The 23,509-nt window shown below is 47.7% G+C and overlaps 1 protein-coding gene and 1 long non-coding RNA gene across 3 annotated transcripts; one reads left to right on the forward strand and one right to left on the reverse strand.

The window, feature by feature from the left end:
- Positions 1-15,005: 15,005 nt before the first annotated feature.
- On the reverse strand, positions 15,006-19,769 carry LOC140422039 (uncharacterized). The gene is made up of 2 exons (XR_011947237.1): positions 19,437-19,769; positions 15,006-18,110 (listed from the first exon to the last, which is right to left on the reverse strand). It is a non-coding gene; the product is annotated as an uncharacterized lncRNA (long non-coding RNA).
- LOC140422023 (uncharacterized) lies at positions 19,731-23,244 on the forward strand. 2 transcript variants are annotated; one of them, XM_072507008.1, is made up of 2 exons: positions 19,731-19,789; positions 21,789-23,244. In XM_072507008.1, exon 2 carries the CDS (start codon positions 22,152-22,154, stop codon positions 23,001-23,003), a length of 852 nt encoding a protein of 283 aa, XP_072363109.1. In that variant the 5' UTR covers positions 19,731-19,789; positions 21,789-22,151; the 3' UTR covers positions 23,004-23,244. The 2 variants fall into 2 exon arrangements, with proteins under 2 accessions (XP_072363109.1, XP_072363107.1); XM_072507006.1 differs by lacking the exon at positions 19,731-19,789 and adding an exon at positions 19,860-20,680.
- Positions 23,245-23,509: the final 265 nt, after the last annotated feature.

The raw sequence follows: 23,509 nt of genomic DNA on the forward strand, positions 1-23,509 counted from the left end.
CTGAAATAGTAAATATTTATCCGTATTTATTTTTTAAAGATAGTATGCTGATGAAAGACACAAGTGATTTTCATCTCCTGAATTTGCGACCATTCAATGTGGATCTGTGAATCTTCCTCCGATTCCTGAGCCAACAGTCATTTTGCAAAATTGCCCCAGGGACATTCAGTATCTCCAGGACTAGAATCCAACTTAGCTCAAGACCGTTCTGGAAACCCACTTTAAACACGTGAATGAGCATTACCCAATCTGGAATCAGACTTGTTTTAAGCAGACAATTGCTCATTGCTGTCACTGGGTTAATTTTATTGAATGTAAGCTTTTATGTAAATTGTTCCATGGGCAGAACAATGGGACTGTTCAGGACCTTTCTTTTAAATGAATTTGGACAAGATCATGACTGGTTTACCTCAAATAAATACAGGGAAACTGTTTCCACTGACAAAGGGATTGTTAACCAGAGGACACAGATTTAAGGTGATTGACATAAAAGCCAGAGGGGAAATGAGAAAGATAAATCTTTACACAATGAGGTGTTGTGATACGGAATGCACTGTCTGAAAGGCTGGTGGAAGCAGATTCAGCAAAGGGAGTTGGATAAATACTGGAAGGGGATTAGTTTGCAGGGTTCATGGGGAAAGGACAGGATCATTGGACTAATTAAGTAGTTCTTTCAAAGAGCCAACAGAGGCACGATGGACCGAACTGCCTCTTTCTGTGAGGTGAGATTATGTGATCGCAGATAAATAAATATGTGGCTGCAATATAGACAGTGATGTCAATAATATCTGGAATTCCCATCGTGCCCCTGCTAGCCAAGATTTTATGGAGGTCCTTCCATTAGCTTTCGGATGAACAACCCTCCAACTTTCCTTTAATACCTCAAAATTGTGGACCTCTCAGTCCAACGTGGGCTTCACTATCTTCTTACTAAAAGACTTAAACATTAGCAACACCCCTGGTTCCTCACGGCCCTCTTGACTTCTGGTCTCACAGCTCCTGGTCCCACAGCTGACTACTTCCAAGCGAACTGCAGATTGCCAGCTTTCCATGAGAAACACCCAGAATTCAAACCAAGGCTCCACCCTGAATCACTTATCCCCATGGCAACACAGACTCTTGGGGATGTCCAACAGATGTTTAAAGCGTTCAGCTTCAAAAACCATACCTTTCGACCCGGAGGTCTGCATGACGAATTCACCTCTGTGACAAAGACAGGGCAGTAATTGTCAGACCCGGTGTCTCCAGGTCGCCAGCAAAAAGAGCTCAGCTGCCCTTTTACAGATCTTACCCTTCCAGCTTTGACTTCTTAAGTCAACATGGGTGATTGCGAATTCCCTGAGGGTGTTTCTGTAAGATTCTCAACCCAGGTTTTCCATTTATCTTAAATTTTAAAAAATCCAATTCCCAAACTAAAAGTTATATTTCTTAAACATGAATCATGAAACTAGATCTTCACAACATCTTCCCCAGGAAGAAATGAAAATGTATCACCCTCGTAATACCCCATTTAGAATATTACAACTTACACCCTTCTGTATATTTTAACAACAGCCATGATCTTATTGAATGGTGGAGCAGGCTCGAGGGGCTGAATGGCCTACTCCTGTTCCTATGTTTTCCTGTGTTTAAATATCTGATAATCTGTTAAAGACATAATAATCCCTCCATTGTCCCCTTCACATTCACAAGTCCATCTTGCTAACAGCACACTGCTGAATTCCATGTCCAGGAATCACAGTTCACTTAAGGTGGAAAACATTATTGCTCGCTATATTTTCTGAAAGTTTTCTTCTTACAATAATTATCGTCCAAAGTTCCTTCTGCGAGAGGAGAGTCCTCATTGCTGCTCAGATGTGCGTTTTCAAGTTCAGTTTCGAATAGTCTGTTCAGAGTTCAAGTTTTGAACTTTATTTTCTTCTATGTGTGTAGTTTCCCCATTGTTTCAATCCAAAGGGAATGTCCCGGTCAATCCCACATTTAAACTCTATTCTTCTGGCTCAGTTCTAGGCGGAGCTTCATTTTTCAGTTCATTTCCCAGACTCCAACATTTTGGATTATCTTTTGGAGACAGCAAGTTCAAAATGGCTTCTTTTTGTGTCAATAACTCGCTCATCCATTGGTCAAAATCTTCATTAGTCTGATGTTCTTTGAGCCTTGGAGCGCATCAGCACAATTGGTCTCTGTCAGTATTTATGTTCCACAAGAGCCTCCACCCACCCCTCTTCATCTCCCCCATCAGCATATCCTTCTATTCCTTTCTCCCCATGTATGTATCTAGCTTCCCCTTCAATGTATTCATGCTGCTCACCTCAACCACTCGCTGTGGTAGTGAGTTCCACATTCTCACCACTCACTGGGTAAAGAGGTTTCTCATCAAATCCCTATTGGATTATTGACCTCCTTCATCATCTGAAAGATTTCCATCACGTCACCCTTTAGTCTTCTCTTTTCTAGAGAAAAGCAGCCTCAATCTTTCCTGAGGGTGAAATGCTCTCAGTTCTGGTATTATTCTTATGAATTTTTGTTGAACTTTCTCCAGTGCCTCTCGTTCCTTTTTCGAAATGGAGATCACAAATGTTGACAGTCCTCCCAGTGTAGTCTAACCCTGGTTCTAAACAAGTTGAACATAATCTCCCTGCTTTTCAATTCTATCCCTCTAGAATGGAACCCTATTTGTGGGCCCCACACTTTAAGAAAAATAAAGTTCTCAGAGAGAATGCAGAGGAGATTTATGAGAATGGCACCAGAGAAGAGTGATTTGGGGGGGTTAGAGAGAGTGGTACAGCTGAAAATTTTCTCTTTACATCACAATCATGGGGCTGTGAAGGAGGCTATTCAGCCCATCAAGACAATGCTGTGATAGAGATATAACTCTTCTGCAAAACCTGAAATCTGTGTCCCCTTATTTCTTGTACCATTAAGTTATGGCAGGGTTTTTCAAACTCAGGGTCCCGACTGATGAAGAGTGCCTTTGTGTTACTGTATTCTCCTATACAATTAACGAGGCAGAAATTTGCACTAGACTTCTCGGATGCAAAATGAAATTGTATTGATATCTATTGATTATAAAGAGAATAATCTTCTTGTGGTTACAAAATCAAAATGTTCTCAATTCAGGCCCCTGCTGAAAGCTTTACTTGTGATGATTATACTTAGTAATTTACAAACGACTTGGAATTCAAAATACAGTAATGGTTTCTTTGCTCGAAGCAAACAGCTGTGCAGATTAGAAGTAGAATGAAAATATGAAAATACGAAATAAAGATAGTAAATAGCTTGGCAAAAGTATAAGATGATTCTAGAATGAAATAATAGCCTAAAACTATTACCTTTAAGGAATTTGTTATCAGCCTAAGTCAATCTATTCCTGCCCCTGTAACATGCTGATTGGTTTGGATGAGTCTTCAATACATTTGGTTCGATAATTGGGTTGTCAACCTTCAATATGCAACATTAACTTAGAATTAACAGCCATGTTGCATCTGTGAATTCTTTAGTGGGCATTGGTATGCAAAATCTGTTCTTATCATGGACTGGTATGCGCTTTATCCTGTAATTCCTTCTTTCCAACAATGGAAGGCTCATATGAACTCTAATGTCAACCTGACCTTCAGTAGAAATGTGGCATTTGCTTAGTTCGTTTGCAAACTGTTTCAAATGCTGTGCCTTCGCTTTACTTATTTCTGCAAGCTGTGTGCTTTGTAAACTGATGTTAAATTTGTACAGTTTTGCAGTGTCATGATGGAATCCATTTTAAAATGACTTTTGAACTGAGTTTTTAAAAATCTACAATCAAAGGATCATTAATTAACCTTTTTACCTATCAGAACCAGTTGGTTTCCTTCAGCGACCAACGCGACCCATGGGTGGGTCATGGGAAGGTGTCGGGAGGGTCGTGGAGTGATCGGTTGTGGCATTCCCGATCATAGGAAGATGACCCCAACAGCCGTGACCAGCTTATAGGAATGCTGCTGCGGGCAGTCTCCAATTGGTTGCAGTGTTGGGGGCATGGGGTTCGAGGCTGGGCTATGTGCTGGTCACCGCACGCAGGGGATGGGGACAGGGGCTGACAGACATCCACATGGGTGCACAATGGTAACAGTGGTGGCCCCAGCTTGGAGCTCCGCTCTGGTGCTTGTCTTCTGTGCGCTGCTCAGTTCGTCACCCTCCACCGATCGATAGTACACGACCTGCGGCTCTGTGGTCAAGCTGTTCAACAGCTGGCACAATGTCTGCTTGCACTCCCACACTGTGAAGTCCTGATCGGGCAGTGGTCAGCAGTCTGTGACTGGGGCGGATGCAGCTACTGGACAGTGAGAGCGAAGTCAGGCCAGATTTGTTGGCGAGGAATACCGATCAAACGAGGCCAGTCAATACAGCCGACACATATTAACAGTCATCACTTACACAGAAACTTACACAGTCATTGCTTTGTGTCACCACTCTCTGGAAACCAGGGAGTAAGTGCTTTTGGTGAGAATGGAGAAGGAGATGACTTGGATGTTTGGATAGTGCAATGCAGTGGAAACAGTGAGAAATATTGTGACATTGTGTGTGTTTGACAAGTTACTTCATCTTGTCTAAAGTCATAATTTGTAAAGTAAAAACAAGATTGTACTTTTTTCTGTACTTGTTTAAATATCTGAATAAATGGGAATATATTTAAAACAAAGTTTGTGTGTAAATGTAAGGATGCACATGTTCAACTGAAAATGTTTTAATTTTCAGTAATTATAAAGTCATAAACTTGGAAAAATCAGGTATTGGAAATAAAGTTTAAAAAAATAAAAGAATGTCGACCGTGACTGGCCTTTAAATATGAACGATGGAGTCTTTCCGCCAGAGGGCGGTGAGAAGGTCACGCGTCCGGTACGTACACTGACGCCATGTGCCCTGTACGTCCATGCTTTGGGTGTGAAATCGTGGAGCAGAGATTCCTCCATTTTGTAGCTGCCAGCAAGCAAGCAACAGGACTGTGTGAAGAACTGAAGATGGATTATTTTGTAATAAGGAAGAGAGGGCAGAACACAAACAGACCAGGATCTCACAACTGAATCTACTGGAGAGAGCTTCGCAGGAGAGTCCACGGCAGGACAAAGCAGTGCTGGTGTGAGATAAATACAGAGCCTCAGGGCCTCATTAAGAAGAAACTGAAATTGGGAACAAAGCTGTATAAAGATGATTTCTTGAGATATGGCTTTAATTGTGTCAATGCACTTCAGGATGCAAAGCCCTTGTGCGTTATATAAAAAATAAATACAATAAAATCGCTTATTATCACAAGTAGGTTTCAAATGAAGTTACTGTGAAAAGCCCCTAGTCGCCACATTCTGGCGCCTGTTCGGGGAGGCTGGTACGGGAATTAAACTGTGCTGCTGGCCTGCCTTGGTCTGCTTTCAAAGCCAGCGATTTAGCCCATTGTGCTAAACCAGCCCCTATGTGCTAAACCAGCCCCTATGTGCTAAACCAGCCCCTTGATGCCCCTGAATGTAATACAAAGACAGAGCTCCACAGACAAAGTACAATACAAGAACAACGGTAATAATAGTTAATAATAAAAACAACAAAACACGAGCCCCGTGCTGTCACCATATCCGTGATTGAGGTCCCAGTGTCACATTACATTATTTAGTTATTGAGGGCGACTCCCTCCATTTTCCTGGTTTAGCCTGTGTGGGAGGGGTTTGTATCCCTCCTGTGGGTGGCCCCCTCCCTGTTCCTTCTCTGCTATTCACAAGCTCCCATCCATCCAGTCGACATTCTCTGTCCACCTCGCCAACTCACACGCAGGAGGTGGAGTTGACCCTGTACAACGCCTCGATCCAGAGTCCTCCCCCTATCTCCATGCTGATTTCCTCCATCCATTTCCGCATGGTCTCATCCAGTGGGGTCCTGACCTTTTCCATAAGTCATCAGCAGATGTCGCCACACTTGTCACCCCCTAACCCGTCCAGCCCTACCATTGTGTCCAGAAATGTATGTCTGAGTCTTTGCGGGAATGTTTTTGCCTCCTTACAGAGAAAGTCAGGCAGCTGCAGGTACCTGAGCTCATTCCCTTAAGGGAGTTGGAGCCTCTCTGTGAGTTCCCCATGGTTACCAGTCTGTTGTCCATGTCCTCTCCTGTCAGTGTCCCTCTGTCTGCCTTCCATGACCCAAATGTGGCGTCTACCTTCGCCAGTGTGAACCTGTGGTTGTTGCAGCTGGGGGTCTCTATGGACACCTCGCCCAGTTCGAAGTGCCGCCTGAACAGGTTCCATGTCCTTAGGGTGGCCACTACCACTGGGCACCTGAAGTGGGTGTGGCGGGGGTGGGGGGTGGGATGAAAGAGAGTGGTACGGTGGCCAGCGCTTGGAGAGACGTCCCCATGCAGTAGGCCTCCTCCATTCGGACCCAGCCTCCAGTTCACTTAGCCCCCTCACCTCTCCTCGTTTGCCGCCCAGTGGTAAAATAGGAGATTGGTAGGGCCAGGCCTCCCACATGCCGCCCCCATTGTAAAATACTCTGACGCACCCTAGGATCTCTTTCCCCCCCCCTCCCCCCTTCCCCAAATTAAGATCATGATTAACTTATCGACCTGGTGAAGAAGCATTTGGGATGAAGATTGGGAGTGACCTGAACACAAAGTGGAACCTAGGCAGTACATTCATTTTGATTGTCTGTACCCTTCCCACCAGGGAAAGAGGGAGTGAGCCCCATCTTTACAGGTCCCTCTTCACCTCCTCCATGCTGGAGAGGTTCCATTTGAGGAGCCTCTTTCAGTTGTGGGTCACTTGGATCCCCAGGTACCTGAACTTGGTTTGGGCCACTTTATTAAGTAGCAATTCCTCCAGCTCTGTTCCTCCCCCTCGGGGGTTTACCAGGAAGGTTTTGCTCTTTCCCAGGTTGAGTTTGTAACCTGAGAAGACGCCAAACTCCCTGAGGAGTCCAGTTAGCTTTTGAATGCTGGCTAGGGGGTTCGACATGTAGAGGAGCAGGTCATCAACATCGAGTGAGACTCTGTGCTGTCTGCCCCCTCTCCCCCCCACCCCCCGCCCCCCAGCACGCTGCTATGGGGTCAACCACACGCACCTTGTGGTCCCGGCCTTGTCCGTTTGAGCCTGCCCTTGCTCACAGGCCATTCAAGATGGCCGTTGACTACGTCCTCTTTTTCACCATCTCCACGTGTTGTCTGTTGTAACCAGCCCTTTACCCGCCTCCATTCCCCCTTCTGTTTCTCCCTGTTCCCCCGCCCTTGTGCTCCCCCCTCCTGGTCCCCCTCCCCCTTGACTCTCCCTCTTCAATGCAACCCTGGACCACTGCTCTTTTTGCCCTTATTTCCCTGAATTTCTCTGTTTTCCCTTCCTCCTGCCAGACGCTCCCTCCCTCCTGGGAGGCATGCGGCAGCCTCTTCCTTCACTATGCTCCCATACACCAGCTTACTCGCTAGTGTAGCGGCAACCCCCTTAGCCAGGTTCCCCTATTTAACCCCCGTCTGCTTATCCCACTTTCTCCGCACCTTTGCTTGTGTTTGCCCCTGCCCCTCTCATCCTTTGCAGCCCGTGTTCTGGCCATTGCATTCTATCGCTGTTTGCCCAGTCCGTTCTTCTGGACAAATGTGTTGCCTTTCTCCGGGGCATCAAAATAATGTTCCTTCCCATGATATGTAACCCATAGCTTGGCAGGGTAGAGCATGCCAAACTGCACCTCATTTTTGTACAGGGCGGATATGGCGGTGTTAAATTCGGCCCGACTCTTGGCCAGGTCGGCACAATGTTTTGGTACAAGCACATGGAATGTGCTTCCCACTTGCCCCCTCTCACGCCTTTCGCCCACCTCCGCTCCTTGTCCTGGGACTTGTGCAGCCTCACGGTTATCACCTGCGGTGGCTCCCCAACTTTGGGGAGGTGGCCTGTAGGCGAGGTCTACTTCCGGGGCTTGGTGACGCCCTCCTCGCTGACCAGCTTCCCGAGCATCACCGCTACGCACTGCATTGGGTTCCTCCCCTCCGTTCCTTCCGGCGGCCCCAGAATTCTCAAGTTCTGTTGACGCGATCTGTTCTGGCCATCGACATTTCCTTTTAGCTCCTCTTGGGCCCTGATCAGGCTCGCCACCTTGGCCTCAAGTGCCACGACCCGGTCCCTTGATCCATGGCACCTTTCTTAAGGTCTCTTGCATTGTCTTCCGGACCTCAAGCTCCGTCTTGGCCATTGCTTCCCTCATGGGGGCCGTAGCAGCTTCTGCTGCTGTTTTGACAGCTGGAGGTCTCTTCTCAACTCCTCCCTATGTCCCTGGAGCTCCAAGATGATGATGAAGCCCATAAGCTGGTCCATCAGTGCCTGGGTCTGCACTGGGAGCTCTGTGGGGTCAGCCCCACCTCATGTGGCTGCCGGCTCCCAGGCTGAGGTTACCCTCCCCTTGTCCTTGTTGGCTTTTCGACTGGGCGGCTGACTTTTTCCCATTCTTCTTGTCAGTGCGGTTGACGGGGGTCAGGCTGTGGGATTACAGTTACTTTTGGTGCCCGTTGCTGGGACTAAAGGTTCGTAGTCAAAGATTTTGTGTGAGCGCTCAGCTCATGGCCACCACTGGAAGTCCCTCCAATGACATTATTAACAGTTTCTTCCCCCTTATGTACGTCAACCAGCTCAATTTGGCTGGACCTGGCTGGTATCTGGGGTTTAAAACAGGATGATGGTCAGCTATTAATATTATTTCCCAGAGTCCCTTGTATTGCGCCTAGCCACTTGACCAGCCCTCTAAGGTATCAATTATTTGTGGGAATATCTCTCGCATTATGGGAAATAAAGTGACTCCTTTTAAACATCACAAGTTATGCACATTCTCCCCGTGTCTGCATGGGTCTCACCCCCCCCCCCCCCCCACAACCCAAAGATGTGCATGGTAAGTGGACTGACCACACTAAATTGTCCCGTAATTGGGGGAAAAAACACATTAGACGACACTAACTGAGGCTGGTTTAGCACAGGGCTAAAGAGCTGGCTTTTAAAGCAGGCCAGCAGCGCGGGTTCAATTCCCGTACCAGCCTCCCCGAACAGGCGCCGGAATGTGGCGACGAGGGGCTTTTCACAGTAACTTCATTTGAAGCCTACTTGCCACAATAAGCGATTTTCATTCACTAATCTATTTTTAAAATTTAGAGTACCAAATTCTTGTTTTCCAGTTAAGAGGTAATTTAGTGTGGCCAATCCACCTACCCTACACATCTTTGGGTTGTGAGGGTGAGACCCACGCAGACACGGGGAGAATGTGCAAACTCCACACGGACATTGACCCAGAGCCGGGATCGAACCTGGGTCCTCAGCACCGTGAAAGGCTGAATACTTTAATGATTGTTTTTCTTTGAATTTAGAGAACAGAACTAATTATTTTAATTCTGAGGAAGGAGGATAGTTCATGAATAGTAAATGTTCACCCTTTGACCTCTCACATAATGCTAAGACCAAATCATGTGATGAGCTTGTGTCCCACAATTCAGTATAAAATCCTGGAATAACTACTGCTGTGTTTTCTCCTAAAAGTGTGGGGACCAGACTCCCGTGTACCTGACCACATTTAAGTATGATAGCTCTGTCTTTTTTTACTTCACCAGCATCATTTTAAATCACAACGCATTTACTCACCCTGCTATTATTTTTTAAAAAAGATAATTCATTGAAGATATATCCAGAAAATACAAAAACAGGAAAAGACAAAAACAAAACAATATTGAACAAGCCGTAATACAGTAACAGTACATATAACACTACAGCATTACAACAGAGCAGGAACCCCCATATATACAAATACGGACTGTGTATGTTCTCTTGGCCGCAGAAAAATACTTTGCACTGAACTTCGGTACATGTGACAATAAATCAAATAAAATAAAATATTACCCAAACCGAATCAAAGATAATCACTATCCCACATCTCCCAAACCCAGAACATCAAACACACCTCAATAAAAAGAAAACTGGAAGGAGAATGATAAAGAGAACATAACAAATGTACAGAAATGCACAACAACTGAACTATCAACAATATCATCAACAGCACAGAACAAGCACATTTTAACATATTTACAGATCCCCAGTCACCTGGTACCTCAGAAACTTGCCTGCCTCCTCTGGAGTGTCTCAAAAGTGTTTCTGGTTCCGAAAGGTGATCCATAAAAGAGCCGGATACAACATTCCAAATCTCACACATTCCTTATGCAGGACCGCCTTGACCCTGTTCAATCTGACTCGCCATTTGGCCAGTTCCGTGGCCCAATCAGGGGTGACTGAAAACGTTCTCACCGACCAGCTTCTGCAGCATCTGTGCGACATACTCCAAAGATAACTAGCCCTCTAACCCCTCTGGCAGACGCTCTATTCGGATATTTTGCCGAAGCTCTCGATTCTCCAACTTGTCAACCTTGTCACGTACTTTTCTGAAGCTATCAGCCACCAAGGAGAGCTCTGCTTCCACCCAGCCAGTCCTCGTGGTCGGCGACAGACTCCTCCATTTTCTGTAGAGATGCACCCTGAGCCTCTAGTCACTGCTCAACTCTCTCCACTTCCGTCTTAATTGGGTCAATGGCCCTTACTAGATCTTCAGAGATTTCAAACCTCTGTTTTTGGAAATGAGCTGTTAAAAAGTCCACCAGCTGAGCTGTGGACCATTGGGCCGGAGGTGCCGACCTAAGGGCGAGAGTCAGTGGCTCAATTGGCAGCATGAACAGGAGTGGGGATAGCGGGCACCCCCACCTCATTCCCCTGTGCAGCCGGAAGTACTCAGAGCTGGTTGCATTTGTCTAAACACTCGCCATAGGAGTGCTGCACAGCAGCTTCACTCACAGGGTGAACCCTGCCCCAAACCCAAACTGTTCAAGCACCTCCAGGAGATACCTCCAGTCTACTCGATCAAAAGCTTTCTCAGCATCTAGGGAGACGATCACCTCTGGTGTCCTCTCCACTGATGGGGTCATTATAACGTTCAGCAGGTGTCTGATGTTTGTTGCAAGTTGTCTGCCCTGAACAAACCCGGTCTGATCTTCCGCAGGCAGCTCTCCAGTCGCCTCGCCAGTGCTTTCGCAAAGATTTTCACATCAGTATTTAAGCGAGAGATGGGTCTGTATGGTCCACACTCTATTAGGTCTTTGTCCTTCTTGGGGATTAAAGAGATCGCGGCTGGGCTAGCATGGGTGGCAGGGCCCCCTTTGACAATGAGTTATTGAACATCTCCCGCAAGTGTGGGGCCAGTGCTGCTGAGGATGTTTTTTAAAGTCTGCCGGGAACCCATCCGGTCCTGCTGCTTTCCCTGATTGCATGGTGTTGATACATTCCACGATTTTGCACAGCACTAGCAGTGCTTCCAGCACCCATTTCCCGTCCTCCCCCACCACCAGCATATCCAGTCTGTCAAGGAATTGTTCCATCCCGGAGACCCCTTCTAGGGTCTTGGAGGTGTATAGCCCTCGGTAAAAGATTTTAAAGGATTTATTTATTAACCTTGTTTGCGTTCGCTACCGTCCGACCGTTACTGTCCCTAAGTTGAGCTATCTCTTTCCTGGCCGCCTGTTTTCTCAACTGGTATGTCAGCTTGCGGCTGGCTTTGTCTCCATGTTCGTAAAAGGCCCACCGTGCCTGGTGGAGCTGGTGGGCTGCCTTCCGTGTGGAGAGCTGGGCCCACTGTGCCTGGTAGAGCTGGTGGGCTGCCTTCCGTGTGGAGAGCTGGGCCCACTGTGCCTGGTAGAGCTGGTGGGCTGCCTTCCGTGTGGAGAGCTGGGCCCACCATGCCTGGTAGAGCTGGTGGGCTGCCTTCCGTGTGGAGAGCTGGGCCCACCGTGCCTGGTAGAGCTGGTGGGCTGCCTTCCGTGTGGAGAGCTGGGCCCACCGTGCCTGGTAGAGCTGGTGGGCTGCCTTCTGTGTGGAGAGCTGGGCCCACCGTGCCTGGTAGAGCTGGTGGGCTGCCTTCCGTGTGGAGAGCTGGGCCCACCGTGCCTGGTAGAGCTGGTGGGCTGCCTTCCGTGTGGAGAGCTGGGCCCACCGTGCCTGGTAGAGCTGGTGGGCTGCCTTCCGTGTGGAGAGCTGGTCAAATTCCATCTGCAGCTTATTCCTTTCTGCCAGCAGTTCCACGGTTGGGGCTGTGGAGTTCTGTCGATCCACCTCCAGTATGGAGTCGATCAGCCGCTGCTCGACTTCCCTTTCCTTCCTGTCCCTAAGGGTCCTATAAGCTATGGTTTCCCCCTGATCACCACCTTCAGTGCCTCCCAGAATGTGGAGGGTGAGATCTCCCTGTTCTGGTTGCAGGAAACATAATGGCTGAGGGTTTGGGATATTTTAGTATTGAATTTCTTATTGGCGGGGAGGGCTGTGTCCAGCCTCCATGGCAGGGTGTTGGACCCATTCCTTCTCCAATCACATGTCGATGTAATGCATCGAGTGGTCGGAGATTACAATCACGGAGTATTCCGCCTTTGTTACTCCTGGGAGTACTCGCTTCCCTACCACAAAAAAGTCTATCCGTGAGTACGCCTTATGCATGTGGGAGGAGAATTATTTTTTTCTCAGCTGGTGGAACCTCCACGGGTCTACCCCCAACCCATCCTCTCCCTCTCCATCTGCTCCATAAAGGTGTTCAATTTTCATGTCATGCCTGACATGTTACCTGTCCTGGGGTCTCATCTGTCCAATGTCAGGTCCTGTTAAAGTGGCCCCCATGATTAGTTGGTGTGTGTCCAAGTCCGGGATTTCGGCCATTGTTTTCTTGATGAACTCTGTGTCATTCCAGTTCGGGGCATTCGTTTACCGAAACAACAGGGGCCCCTTCCAGGGTCCCGCTGACCATTATGTACCACCTCCTGGATCCGTCACTGTGCTTGTTGCTGTAAATGAGACTATGACCATGCCCCCTTGTCCGAGTGTCGAAACATGAGTGTAACGTTTGTGCTGTCCAGCCCTTCCTTACCCGCTGTCGGTCCCTCTCTCCCAGGTTTGTTTCCTGTTGGAAGGCTACGCCCATCCTCAGACTCTTGAGATGGGCGAGGCATCCGGATCTATTCAACAGCCCGTTGATACCCTCACGGTCTATTTAACAACCGGGTTGGAGGTGCTGGTGTGCTGCCCCCTCCTGTGGGGTTAACTGTACTCACCATGTGGGCCCGGCCCTGTCCGATCGGGCCTGCCCTTGCTCTCAGGCCGTTCAAACTGGCCGCAAACTGCTTCCTCTTTTTCGCCATCTCCACGTGTTGCCTGTTGCAGCCAGCTCTCTACCCCCTCCCCCGTCTCCTCTTACCCTTGTGCTTCCCCCTACCATTCCCTCCCTCCCCCCACAACCCCGGCACTGCCTTCTTTGCCCCTTTGTTTTCCCTGAATTTGTCTTGCCTCTCCCGCCTGCCAGGCGTGCCTTCCCTCCCAGGAGATGCGCCGCAGCCTCCTGCTTCATTGTACTTCCATGCACCAGCTTATTCGCTGGTGTAGTGGCTCCTCTCTTGGACAGGTTCCCTATTTAACCCCGTCTGCCTCTTCCCCGCTCCCTTGCCCCTGTCATCTCTGTCCACATTCGTTCCTGCCTCTCAGCTCTCGCATTCTAGCCCATGTGCACTCGCACTGCCTGTCCAGACCATTCTTCTGGATGTATTTGTTGGCCTCCTCCAGCATGTCGAAATAGTACTCTTTCCCCTGGCATGTGACCCATAACTTGGCAGGGTAAAACATGCCAAACCGCACCTTGCTTTTGTATAGGGTGGTTTTAGGGCTGTTAAATTCGGCCTGGAACTTGGCCGGGTCTGCCCCAATGTCTTGATACAAGCAGATGAAATGTCCTTCCCACTTCACCCTCTCGCACATTTCGCCCACCTCAGGATCCATTCTTTGTCCTGATACTTGTGGAACTTTACAATTATCGGCTGCGGAGGTCTCCTGACTCTGGGCCACTGCTGAAGCGACCTGTGGGCGTGGTCCACCTTCGGGTGTTTGGCGAAGCCCTCCTCACCAACCGGTTTCCCGAGCTTTGCCGATATATAATCCGTGGGGTTCCGCCCCTCCATACCTTCTGGTACCCCACAATTCTTAGGTTTTGGCATTGAGACCTGTTCTCCCGGTCGTCTATTTTTTCTAAGCCCTTCTGGGCCCTGATTAATCTTACCACGATCCCATTCCCTTGCTTCATGGCAGCCTTCTCGAGGGCTCTCGCCATCGATCTTTGGGCCTCAAGCCGCCGCTCCATTTTGGACATAGCCTCCCTCATGGGGGCCGTTGCCGCCTCCACTGCTATCTCGACGGCTGCCAAGAGGTCTGCAGCTCCTCCCTGTGGCTATGGGGCTTGGAGGTGATGAAGCCGATAAGTTTGTCCATCAGCTTGGGACTGCGCTGAGAACTCTGTGGAGTTGGTCCTTCTCGGTTCCGTGCCACCTCGTGTGGCTGCCGGCTCTGAAGCTGCGGTACCCCCCCCCCCCTTGCTCTGAAGCTGCGGTATCCTCCCCTTGTCCTTGCTGGCTTTTCCGCTGGGTGGTTGGCTGTCTTTTCTATTTCTCGTTGATGCGGTTTACGGGGGTTAGGCGGTGTGTGTGAGGGGTGGGAGTGGGGTCGTGAATAATTTTGGTGCCCAATTGATGGGGTCAAAAGGTCATATTCAAGGATTTCACACCAGAGTCACCTTGCGTGCGACCGGTCAGCTCATGGCTGTCACCAGAAGTGATCATGCAGAGTTACATCTCCGCCTTAAGGAAAGCCTTAGCCACAGGAAGAATCATGCTGCAGTCACCTTAGTTTAAACCATGTATTGCTTACTTTGTTCCAAACTTTCCCCACTCTTGTTATATTTACAACTCACAAATTCCTTTACACCCAAGGGATTATGCTTTCCAAAATCCCAGGCAAGCCCCCAATTTGTTAAGAATCCACCTGATGTTAATATGAGGGTATCCCAAAATCCAGAAGAGTAACTTGGAACACTGGTTCTTCACAGCGTATATTTTTAATTTGGTATATTGTGAGAAAAATGTGAACCAGGGTGGAATATTCCAGTCGTTGTGTGAACCATTAATAAAGAACATTTATTTAAAATAAAAAACAGGAAGACAATAATACACTACAACAGTTAAGTACACTGATGGCTATACACACACTGTGTTACAGGCAGTTACCACTTGGTTCCCAACTACCTATGTCTCCTGAACTCTGAGATGCCTCCTTGTTCCCAACCAACATCCATTATATAACTCTGAGCCAAATCCAGCAGATAGTTACCATGTGCTGGTTATTTGCCAAGTTTGGGGAAACCGTACTCAGTTTCAGCAAAGGCAAAATCTGCTACTTCTCTTCGGGAGACATTTTCTGCAGCTGGGTGTGGCTGTGATGGTTTGTTTGCCTCTGTCCTTGTCACAAGCATTATGTTATTGATATATCATTCTTTCCCTTTGATGTTATCCACCCTGTGGAGTCAGCTTTTAGCATATACATATCACTTTCCTTATCTCTCCACTTTGAAGTTACCTCTTCTAAACCCCATTGTTATCCTCTAGTCACATGGGTAAACACTTGCTTTTCTCACTGATGTGCAAATTTGCATCTCAAAACCTCTTCAGATAGTTGCCATTATCAACTCCCCGTTTTATTTTATCCCCATTTCATTTTCCAAATCTTAGTTTTCCCCAATTATTAACATTTCTGACAAAAGTTTATTAATGAAACAGAACATGGTTAAAAATACAGAAAATGACTTGAGGATCAAAGACAACCAGAGTAAAAGGATGTTCACAATGTTCTGGACCCAAACTCTTTAATTCATCTGTAGCCTGTTCCCTGCCCTCTTTGTGGAACACCTCCGCTCAGTCCACAAGCATGACCCTGACCTTCCGCTTGGTGCCATTAGAATTCACCACCTTGCTCTCAGGCTCACATTTCTGTCCTCGGCCTGCTGCAATGTTCCGGAGAAGCCCAACACAAGCTGGACGAACAGCCCCTCATCTTCCCATGAGGCACTTTACAGCCTTCTGGACTCAACATTGAGTTCAACAACTTCACACCCTGAACTCTCTCCTCAATTTTGATTTTTTTTTTTTTTGCTGAGTGTCAGTCTACATCTTGTTTTCATGGGGTTTTTTTTGCTTCCAGACAGAGCTGTCCTTTATTCTGCCATTAACACTTACTCTGGACCAATGTTTTTTTTCTTTACTACAACCATGTACTGAATGATCTGTCTGAGCTGTCTGCAGAACAATACTTTTCACTGCACCTTGGTACATGTGACAATAAACAAATCCAATCCAATCCATTGCCTCTACCTTTGCCTTTTGTTCCAGGACATTTTAGTCTTTTAATCTCACCCGCCCTCTAACCAATCCCTGACTTTCTCTTTTGTTCTACCTGACCCTTCCCCTTTCTCAACAGTATCAGACCCATCACATTTCTCCCCCTCTTTAGTTCTGAAGTAGAGTTACATTGGACGTGGAATGTTAACTCTGTTCTCTCTCCACAGATGCTGCCAGGTCTGCTGTGTTTTTCCGGTTAATTCTGTATTTATTTAACTGTAGTGGGGGGTAAATACTATTTACTGTCCGGGATAAAATATATGTCCTTCATCAGCTTCTGTGGATCATTTCAGTGGAAATGTGCTCTCCCAGGCTCAAAGAGCATCAGCCCACTGAAAGCAAAGTCGTGAGACCGACCAGTCCAGTAGAAAGAAACCTCCGACCCTCCCATTTCACCAAGTGTCAGAATGAACATGGTTCAGTCCTGGATGTGATTAACAGCAGCAATAACAGCAGCATCCAACTCTTGTCATCACTTGTGAAGTCGCTGGTGTAAATGCAGATTGGCCGATGTTTTAAACCTCTGTGCAGTGAGAGCAGCGGAATGGTCTCTCCTCAGTGTGAATGCTTTGGTGGATCATCAGAACTCCAGCACTCCTGAACCCTCTCCGACAGTCAGAGCATTTAAAGGGTCTCTCATTGGTGTGAGTGACATTATATTTCATCAGACTGGATGTCCAAGTGAATCTCTTCCCACACATGGATCAGGGAACGGTCTCTTCACAGTGTGAACCCGCTGGTGTGTCAGCAGGGTGGATAACCGAGTGAATCCCTTCCCACAGTCAGAGCAGTTGAATGGCCTTTCTCCAATGTGAATTTGCTGATGTTGCCACAGTGCGGATGATGTTTGAAACATCTTTGTGCAGTGAGAGCAGCTGAACGGTCTCTCCTCAGTGTGAATGCGCTGGTGGATCATCAGTACATGAGAGCTTTGGAAATCTCTCCCGCAGTCAGAGCATTTAAAGGGTCTCTCATTGGTGTGAGTGACTTTGTGGGTCAGCAGGTGGGATGACTGAGTGAATCCCTTTCCACACACAGAGCAGGTGAATGGCCTCTCCCCTGTGTGAACTCGCTGGTGTGTCTGCAGATGGGGTAACTGAGTGAATCCCTTCCCACAGACAGAGCAGGTAAACGGCCTCTCCCCAGTGTGAACTCGCTGGTGTGTCTGCAGATGGGATAACTGAGTAAATCCCTTCTCACACTGAGCGCAGGTGAATGGATTTTCCCCAGTGTGAACCCGCTGGTGTGTCCGTAGGCTGGATAACCGAGTGAATTCCTTCTCACACTGATAGCAGGTGAATGGCCTCTCCCCAGTGTGAACCCGCTGGTGTGTCCGCAGGCTGGATAACCGAGTGAATTCCTTCCCACACTGAGAGCAGGTGAATGGCCTCTCCCCAGTGTGACTGCGTCGATGTGCTTCCAGCTCTGATGGGGTTCTGAATCCCTTCCGACAGTCCCCACAGGTCCACGGTTTCTCCATGTTTTGGGTCTCGTGTCTCTCTGGGTTTAACGATCAGTTGAAAGCTCATCCACACACGGAACAAATGTATGGTCTCTCTCCGGTGTAAATGGTGCGATGTTTTTTCAGGCTGTGTAACTGTTCAAAGCTCTTTCCACAGTCAGTACTCTGGAACACGCTCACTCGGCTGCGTGTTCCTTGGTGCTATTTCAGTCACACTGATATTTAAAATCTTTTCAGCTGGCAGTTCAGGCAAACATTTCTCCTTTGAGATTCAAAGCCAATGATATTCAGGGCCTGCTAAATCGAGTGACTCTGTCAGATCAAGACTTGATATTTGAGTTTTCTGTGTCTAATTCCTCCTTGCCAAATATCCTGCAAAAACAATTTACAAAAGACATCACTGTCAGTACAGGATAGACATTCAGAACAGACAATTTGAGTTTTTAATGGAAAATTCTTCTGTCTCTTATTTCCCAAAGCTGTAAATCTCCATCCCGCACATTCCCCCTCTATTCTCACTCTGTTCTCACACTGCTGTATCTAATATTCACCTTCCCAATTTTCCTGAAGGTGCTGATTCAGGTTGATTGACAGATCCATGCTCACTGCTTCCTGTCCTGGGCACAGAGATCATAACAAATCGGGGCTGCAGTCAGCCATTCAGCCCATCAAATCTGCTGAACCATTTAATGAGCTAATTGACCGATCTACCTCAGCACTATTTTCCCACACTATTCCCCCATATGCCTTGATATCTTCAATATCAAGAAACCTATCAATCTCTGTCTTGAAAATACTTACAACACCAGGTTAAGGTCCAACAGGTTTGTTTCAAACACTAGCTTTCAGAGAACAGCTCCTTCCGCAGATGATTCACCTGAGGAAGGAGCACTGCTCCGAAAGCTAGTGATTCGAAACAAACCTGTTGGACTTTAACCTGGTGTTGTAAGACTTATCATAGAATTTACAGTGCAGAAGGAGGCCATTCGGCCCATCGAGTCTGCACCGGCTCTTGGAAAGAGCACCCTACCCAAGGTCAACACCTCCACCCTATCCCCATAACCCAGTAACCCCACCCAACACTAAGGGCAATTTTGGACACGAAGGGCAATTTAGCATGGCCAGTCCACCTAACCCGCACATCTTTGGACTGTGGGAGGAAACCGGAGCACCCGGAGGAAACCCACGCATACACGGGAAGGATGTGCAGACTCCGCACAGACAGTGACCCAAGCTGGAATCGAACCTGGGACCCTGGAGCTGTGAAGCAATTGTGCTATCCACAATGCTACCGTGCTGCCCTCTTACTGTGCTCACCCCAGTCCAACGCCGGCATCTCCTCATTTTGAAAATACTTGATGACTGAGGCTCCACGGTCTCTAGGGGAGAGAATTCCAAAGTTTCATCCTCGAGTGAGGAAATCCCTCCTCATCTCAGCTTTCTCTCCATTTTCCTGCCTGTTCCCCATAACCCTCGACTCCCTGGTCAATCAGAAATCTGTCCAACTCAGCGATGAATATATTCAGTGACCCCCAGACTCCACTGGTCCCTGTGGAAGAGAATTCCAGAGATGAACAACCCTCTGAGGGAGGAGATGACTGGAAATATATAACGTAGCTACAGCACAATATTACACAGCTATAAATTATAATAAATGTACTTCATTACATAACCATCAATAATATATCTAATCTGCACCATTTAACAACACTGGACATTTCTCTGATATTAATTTACTGTCGGTTGAGGGAGAAAAACCCGACAACAGAACCTCCTCCAGACAAGGTTTCCAGGCAACCGGCTGACGGCTCCGGCCAGAGCGAGAAGCCACTCGGTGATCTCCCCCAGACCCGGGACTGCGCATGTCCAAGAGAGAGGGGAAGATGCGCATGTGCGGAGGAGAGCCCACCCCCTGACCTTCCTGCTGATTTGGTGACTAATGGGAAGAGGTGCAGGACCGGAAGGACTCTGTTGCTCCAGCCAATCAGAGCGCGGGCTTTGTGTGACTGAATATTCACACAAACTAAAACCTCCTCCTGTCTCCAACATCTGTGAGTAAAACACTTTATTTTCTCCCCTTTCCATTTATTTTCTCATTCTCACCTTCAATTGGTCACTTGCAGCAACTGAAGGGAAAGGAAGTGAATCCAGGGAGGGTGCAGACTCTGCAAAGCTTGGCCCAGGTCTCTCTCTTAAAGACATTGACATCCTTTGCTCCCTCAGCTTGACACATTTATTTGTCTGGCTAAAAGGATGGTCTCCTTCCCAATGTTCACAATTAAAGGGCTGGTTTCCCCAGGCGATGGCTGACATTTAAGTGGACATCTAACTAATGTAGGACAGAGATATGCCTAGTGTTATATGCTACAGATTAGATATATTATTTATGGTTCTCTTATGGTCTTATAGGAACAGGAGTAGGCCATTCAGTCCCTTGCACATGCCCCACCATTCAAGGAGATCATGGCTGATCTGTGACCTAACTCCATTATACCTTTTTCTTTCCTTGTTTTCTATAAATTCAGAGTATCCAATAATTTTTTTTGCAATAAGGGACAATTTAGCGTGGCCAATTCACCTATCCTGCACATCTTTGGGTTGTGGGTGTTCGACCCATGCAGACTTGGGGAGAATGTGCCTAACTCCACATACCTGCCGTTGGTCCATATCCCATCAAATCTTTGTTCAACAAAAATCTATAGATCTCATTTAAAATTAACAACTGATCCAACATCAAATGCTGTTTGTGGAAAAGAAATCCGAACCTCTACCATCCTTTGTGTGAAAATGTTGTTCCAAATATCGCTCCTGAACAGTTTAGCCCTAATTTTTAGACTATGCCCCAGATTTAAAATCTCCAACCAGTGCAAATTCATGCTCACAGCTCCGAAACTTCACATGTCCGGGTACACTACCAGGAGACCAGGCTGCGAATCCCCAAGGTAATGTTATTATACTCACAGTTCCGATACTCTGCCTCTCCGAGTCCACTCCCTGGAGACTGGGCCGCAAATCCCTGAGGTAAAGTTTTTACACTCACAGCTCTAGTACTCAGTCCCTCCGAGTCCGCCCCCTGGAGACTAGGCCGTGAATTCCCGAGGTAAGGTTTTTATATTCACAGCTCCGATACTCCGTCCCTCCGGGTGCACTCCTGGAGAGTTAGGCTGCGAATCTCTGAGGCAAGGTCTTTGTACTCACGCCTCCAACACTCAAGGGGTTTACAAACTCAGTGTCGCAACCCGCGGGTGGGTAGTGGGCAGGTTTTGGGAGGATCGCGGCACTCGTTCGCGGCATTTCTGATTGCGAGAGGAACGCCCAACGGTTGAGACCGGCTTGTAAAATGCGAGCTGCAACGGACTTTCGAGATTGCCGGCCATCCCATGGATAGCACTGTTGTTTCACAGAGCCAGGGTCCCAGGTTCGATTCCCTGCTGGGTCACTGTCTGTGCAGAGTCTGCACGTTCTCCTCGTGTGTGCGTGGGTTTCCTCCGGGTGCTCCGGTTTCCTTCCACAGTCCAAAAACGTGCAGGTTAGGTGGATTGGCCATGATAAATTGCCCTTAGTGACCAAAAAGGTTAGGAGGAGTTATTGGGTTACAGGGATAGGGTGGAAGTGAGGGCTTAAGAGGGTTGGTGCAGACCCGATGGGCCGAATGGTGTCCTTCTGCACTGTATGTTGTATGTTCTAAGTCCGCTCCACGAGCAGACCACGAATCCCCAGGGAAAGGTTTTTTACTCAGCTCCAAAAATCCAGACCTCTCAGTTCTCACCCTGGAAACTAGGAAAGGTCTTTATATTTACTACTCTGATGCTCCGCCTCTTCAAATCCTCTCCCTGGAGACTAGGCCTTGAATTCCCGAGGTAAGTGTTTTGTACTTACTGCTCCGGCACTCCACCCTCTGAGTCCACTCCCTAGGTATGGCAAAATAGGTATTAGAGACTAGGTATTGGGAAACGTGAGAGAAAAAAATGTTCTCTAGAAACTAGAAATCTCTGTTCTGAATTTCTACCCTGTACTGACAGTGATGTCTTCTGTAAACTCCTTTTACAGGATATGAAAAGAGGAGGAATTACAGACAGAAATCTCAAACATAACCTCTCGATCTGACAGTCACCAGATTCCTTGGGACCTGAATATCATCGGCCTTTGAATCGAGAAGGGGAAGGAAAAATGTTTGCCCAACCTGTCAGCATCAAAAGATTTTAAACATAATTGTGACTGGAAAAGCACCGAGACACACACATCCGAGTGAGAGGGTTCCAGAGTACTGACTGTGGAAAGAGCATTAACCAGTTACACAGCCTGAAAAAACATTGCACCATTCACAGCGGGGAAAGACCGCACACGTGTTCTGTGTGTGGACGAGGCTGCAACTGATTTTCTGACCTGCAGAGATTCGAGGAGACACAAAACATGGAGAAACCGTGGATATGTGGGGATTGTGGGAAGGGATTCAGTGCCCCATCTCAACTGGAGATTCATCGACGTATTCACACTGGGGAGAGGCCGTTCACCTGCTCTGTATGTGAGAAGGGATTCACTCAGTTATCCCACCTAAATACACACCAGCGTGTTCACACTGGGGAGAAGCCATTCACCTGCTCTCAGTGTGGGAAGGATTTCAGTGATCCATCCGGCCTGCGGTCACACCAGCGCATTCACACTGGGGAGAGGCCATTCAGCTGCTCTCAGTGTGAGAAGAGATTCAGTGATTCATCCACCCTGCGGACACACCACCGGGTTCACACAAGGGAGAGGCCGTTTAGCTGCTCTCAGTGTGGGAAGGGATTCACTCATTCATCCTATCTGAATGCACACAAGCTAGTTCACTCTGGGGTGAGGCCATTCACCTGCTCTCAATGTGAGAAGGAATTCACTCAGTTATCCCACCTACAGACACACCAGCGGGTTCACACTGGGGAGAAGCCATTCACCTGCTCTCAATGTGGGAAGGGATTCAGTCAATTATCCAGCCTGCAGACACACCAGCGAGTTCACACTGGGGAGAAGCCGTTCACCTGCTCTCAATGTGGGAAGGGATTCAGTCAATTATCCAGCCTGCAGAGACACCAGCGAGTTCACACTGGGGAGAGGCCGTTCACCTGCTCTCAGTGTGGAAACAAATTCACTGAGTTATCTAGCCTGCAGACACACCAACGAGTTCACACTGGGGAGAGGCCGTTCACCTGCTCTCGATGTGGGAAGGGATTCACTACATTATCCAGCCTGCGGAGACACCAGCAAGTTCACACCAGGGAGAGTTAACTCAGTTGGCTGGATGGCTGGTGTGTGGTGTACAGCGACTTCAACATCATGGGTTCAGCTCCCGTACCGGCTGAGGTTATCCATGAAGGCCCCACCTTTTCAACACTGCCCCTCGCCTGAGGTGTGGTGACCCTCAGATTCTATCACCACCAGTCAGCTCACTTTCTCAAAGGGGAAAGCAGCCTCTGGTCCCCTGGGACTTGACGACTCTTATTTCACACAAAAACAACAAACATAGATTCCTTTAAGAAGCAAAAATCCAACAGGAAAAGTGATGCAACCGTGTCTAACAAGAAATGTTAAAGATTCCATTTGATCAAAGAAGAGACTCATAAAGTGGCCAAAATAGCTGTACGCCTGAGGATTGAGAACTTGTTTTAGAATTCAGCAAAGGACCAAGAAACTGATAAAGAGAAAATAGAATATTAGAGCAAACTGACGATAAACATAAAAACCAACTGGAAAAGCTCCGATACGTATGTGAAAAGGAAAAGATTAGCAAAGAC

Source organism: Scyliorhinus torazame, chromosome 5 (assembly GCF_047496885.1).
Source record: "Scyliorhinus torazame isolate Kashiwa2021f chromosome 5, sScyTor2.1, whole genome shotgun sequence".
NCBI lineage: Eukaryota > Metazoa > Chordata > Chondrichthyes > Carcharhiniformes > Scyliorhinidae > Scyliorhinus > Scyliorhinus torazame.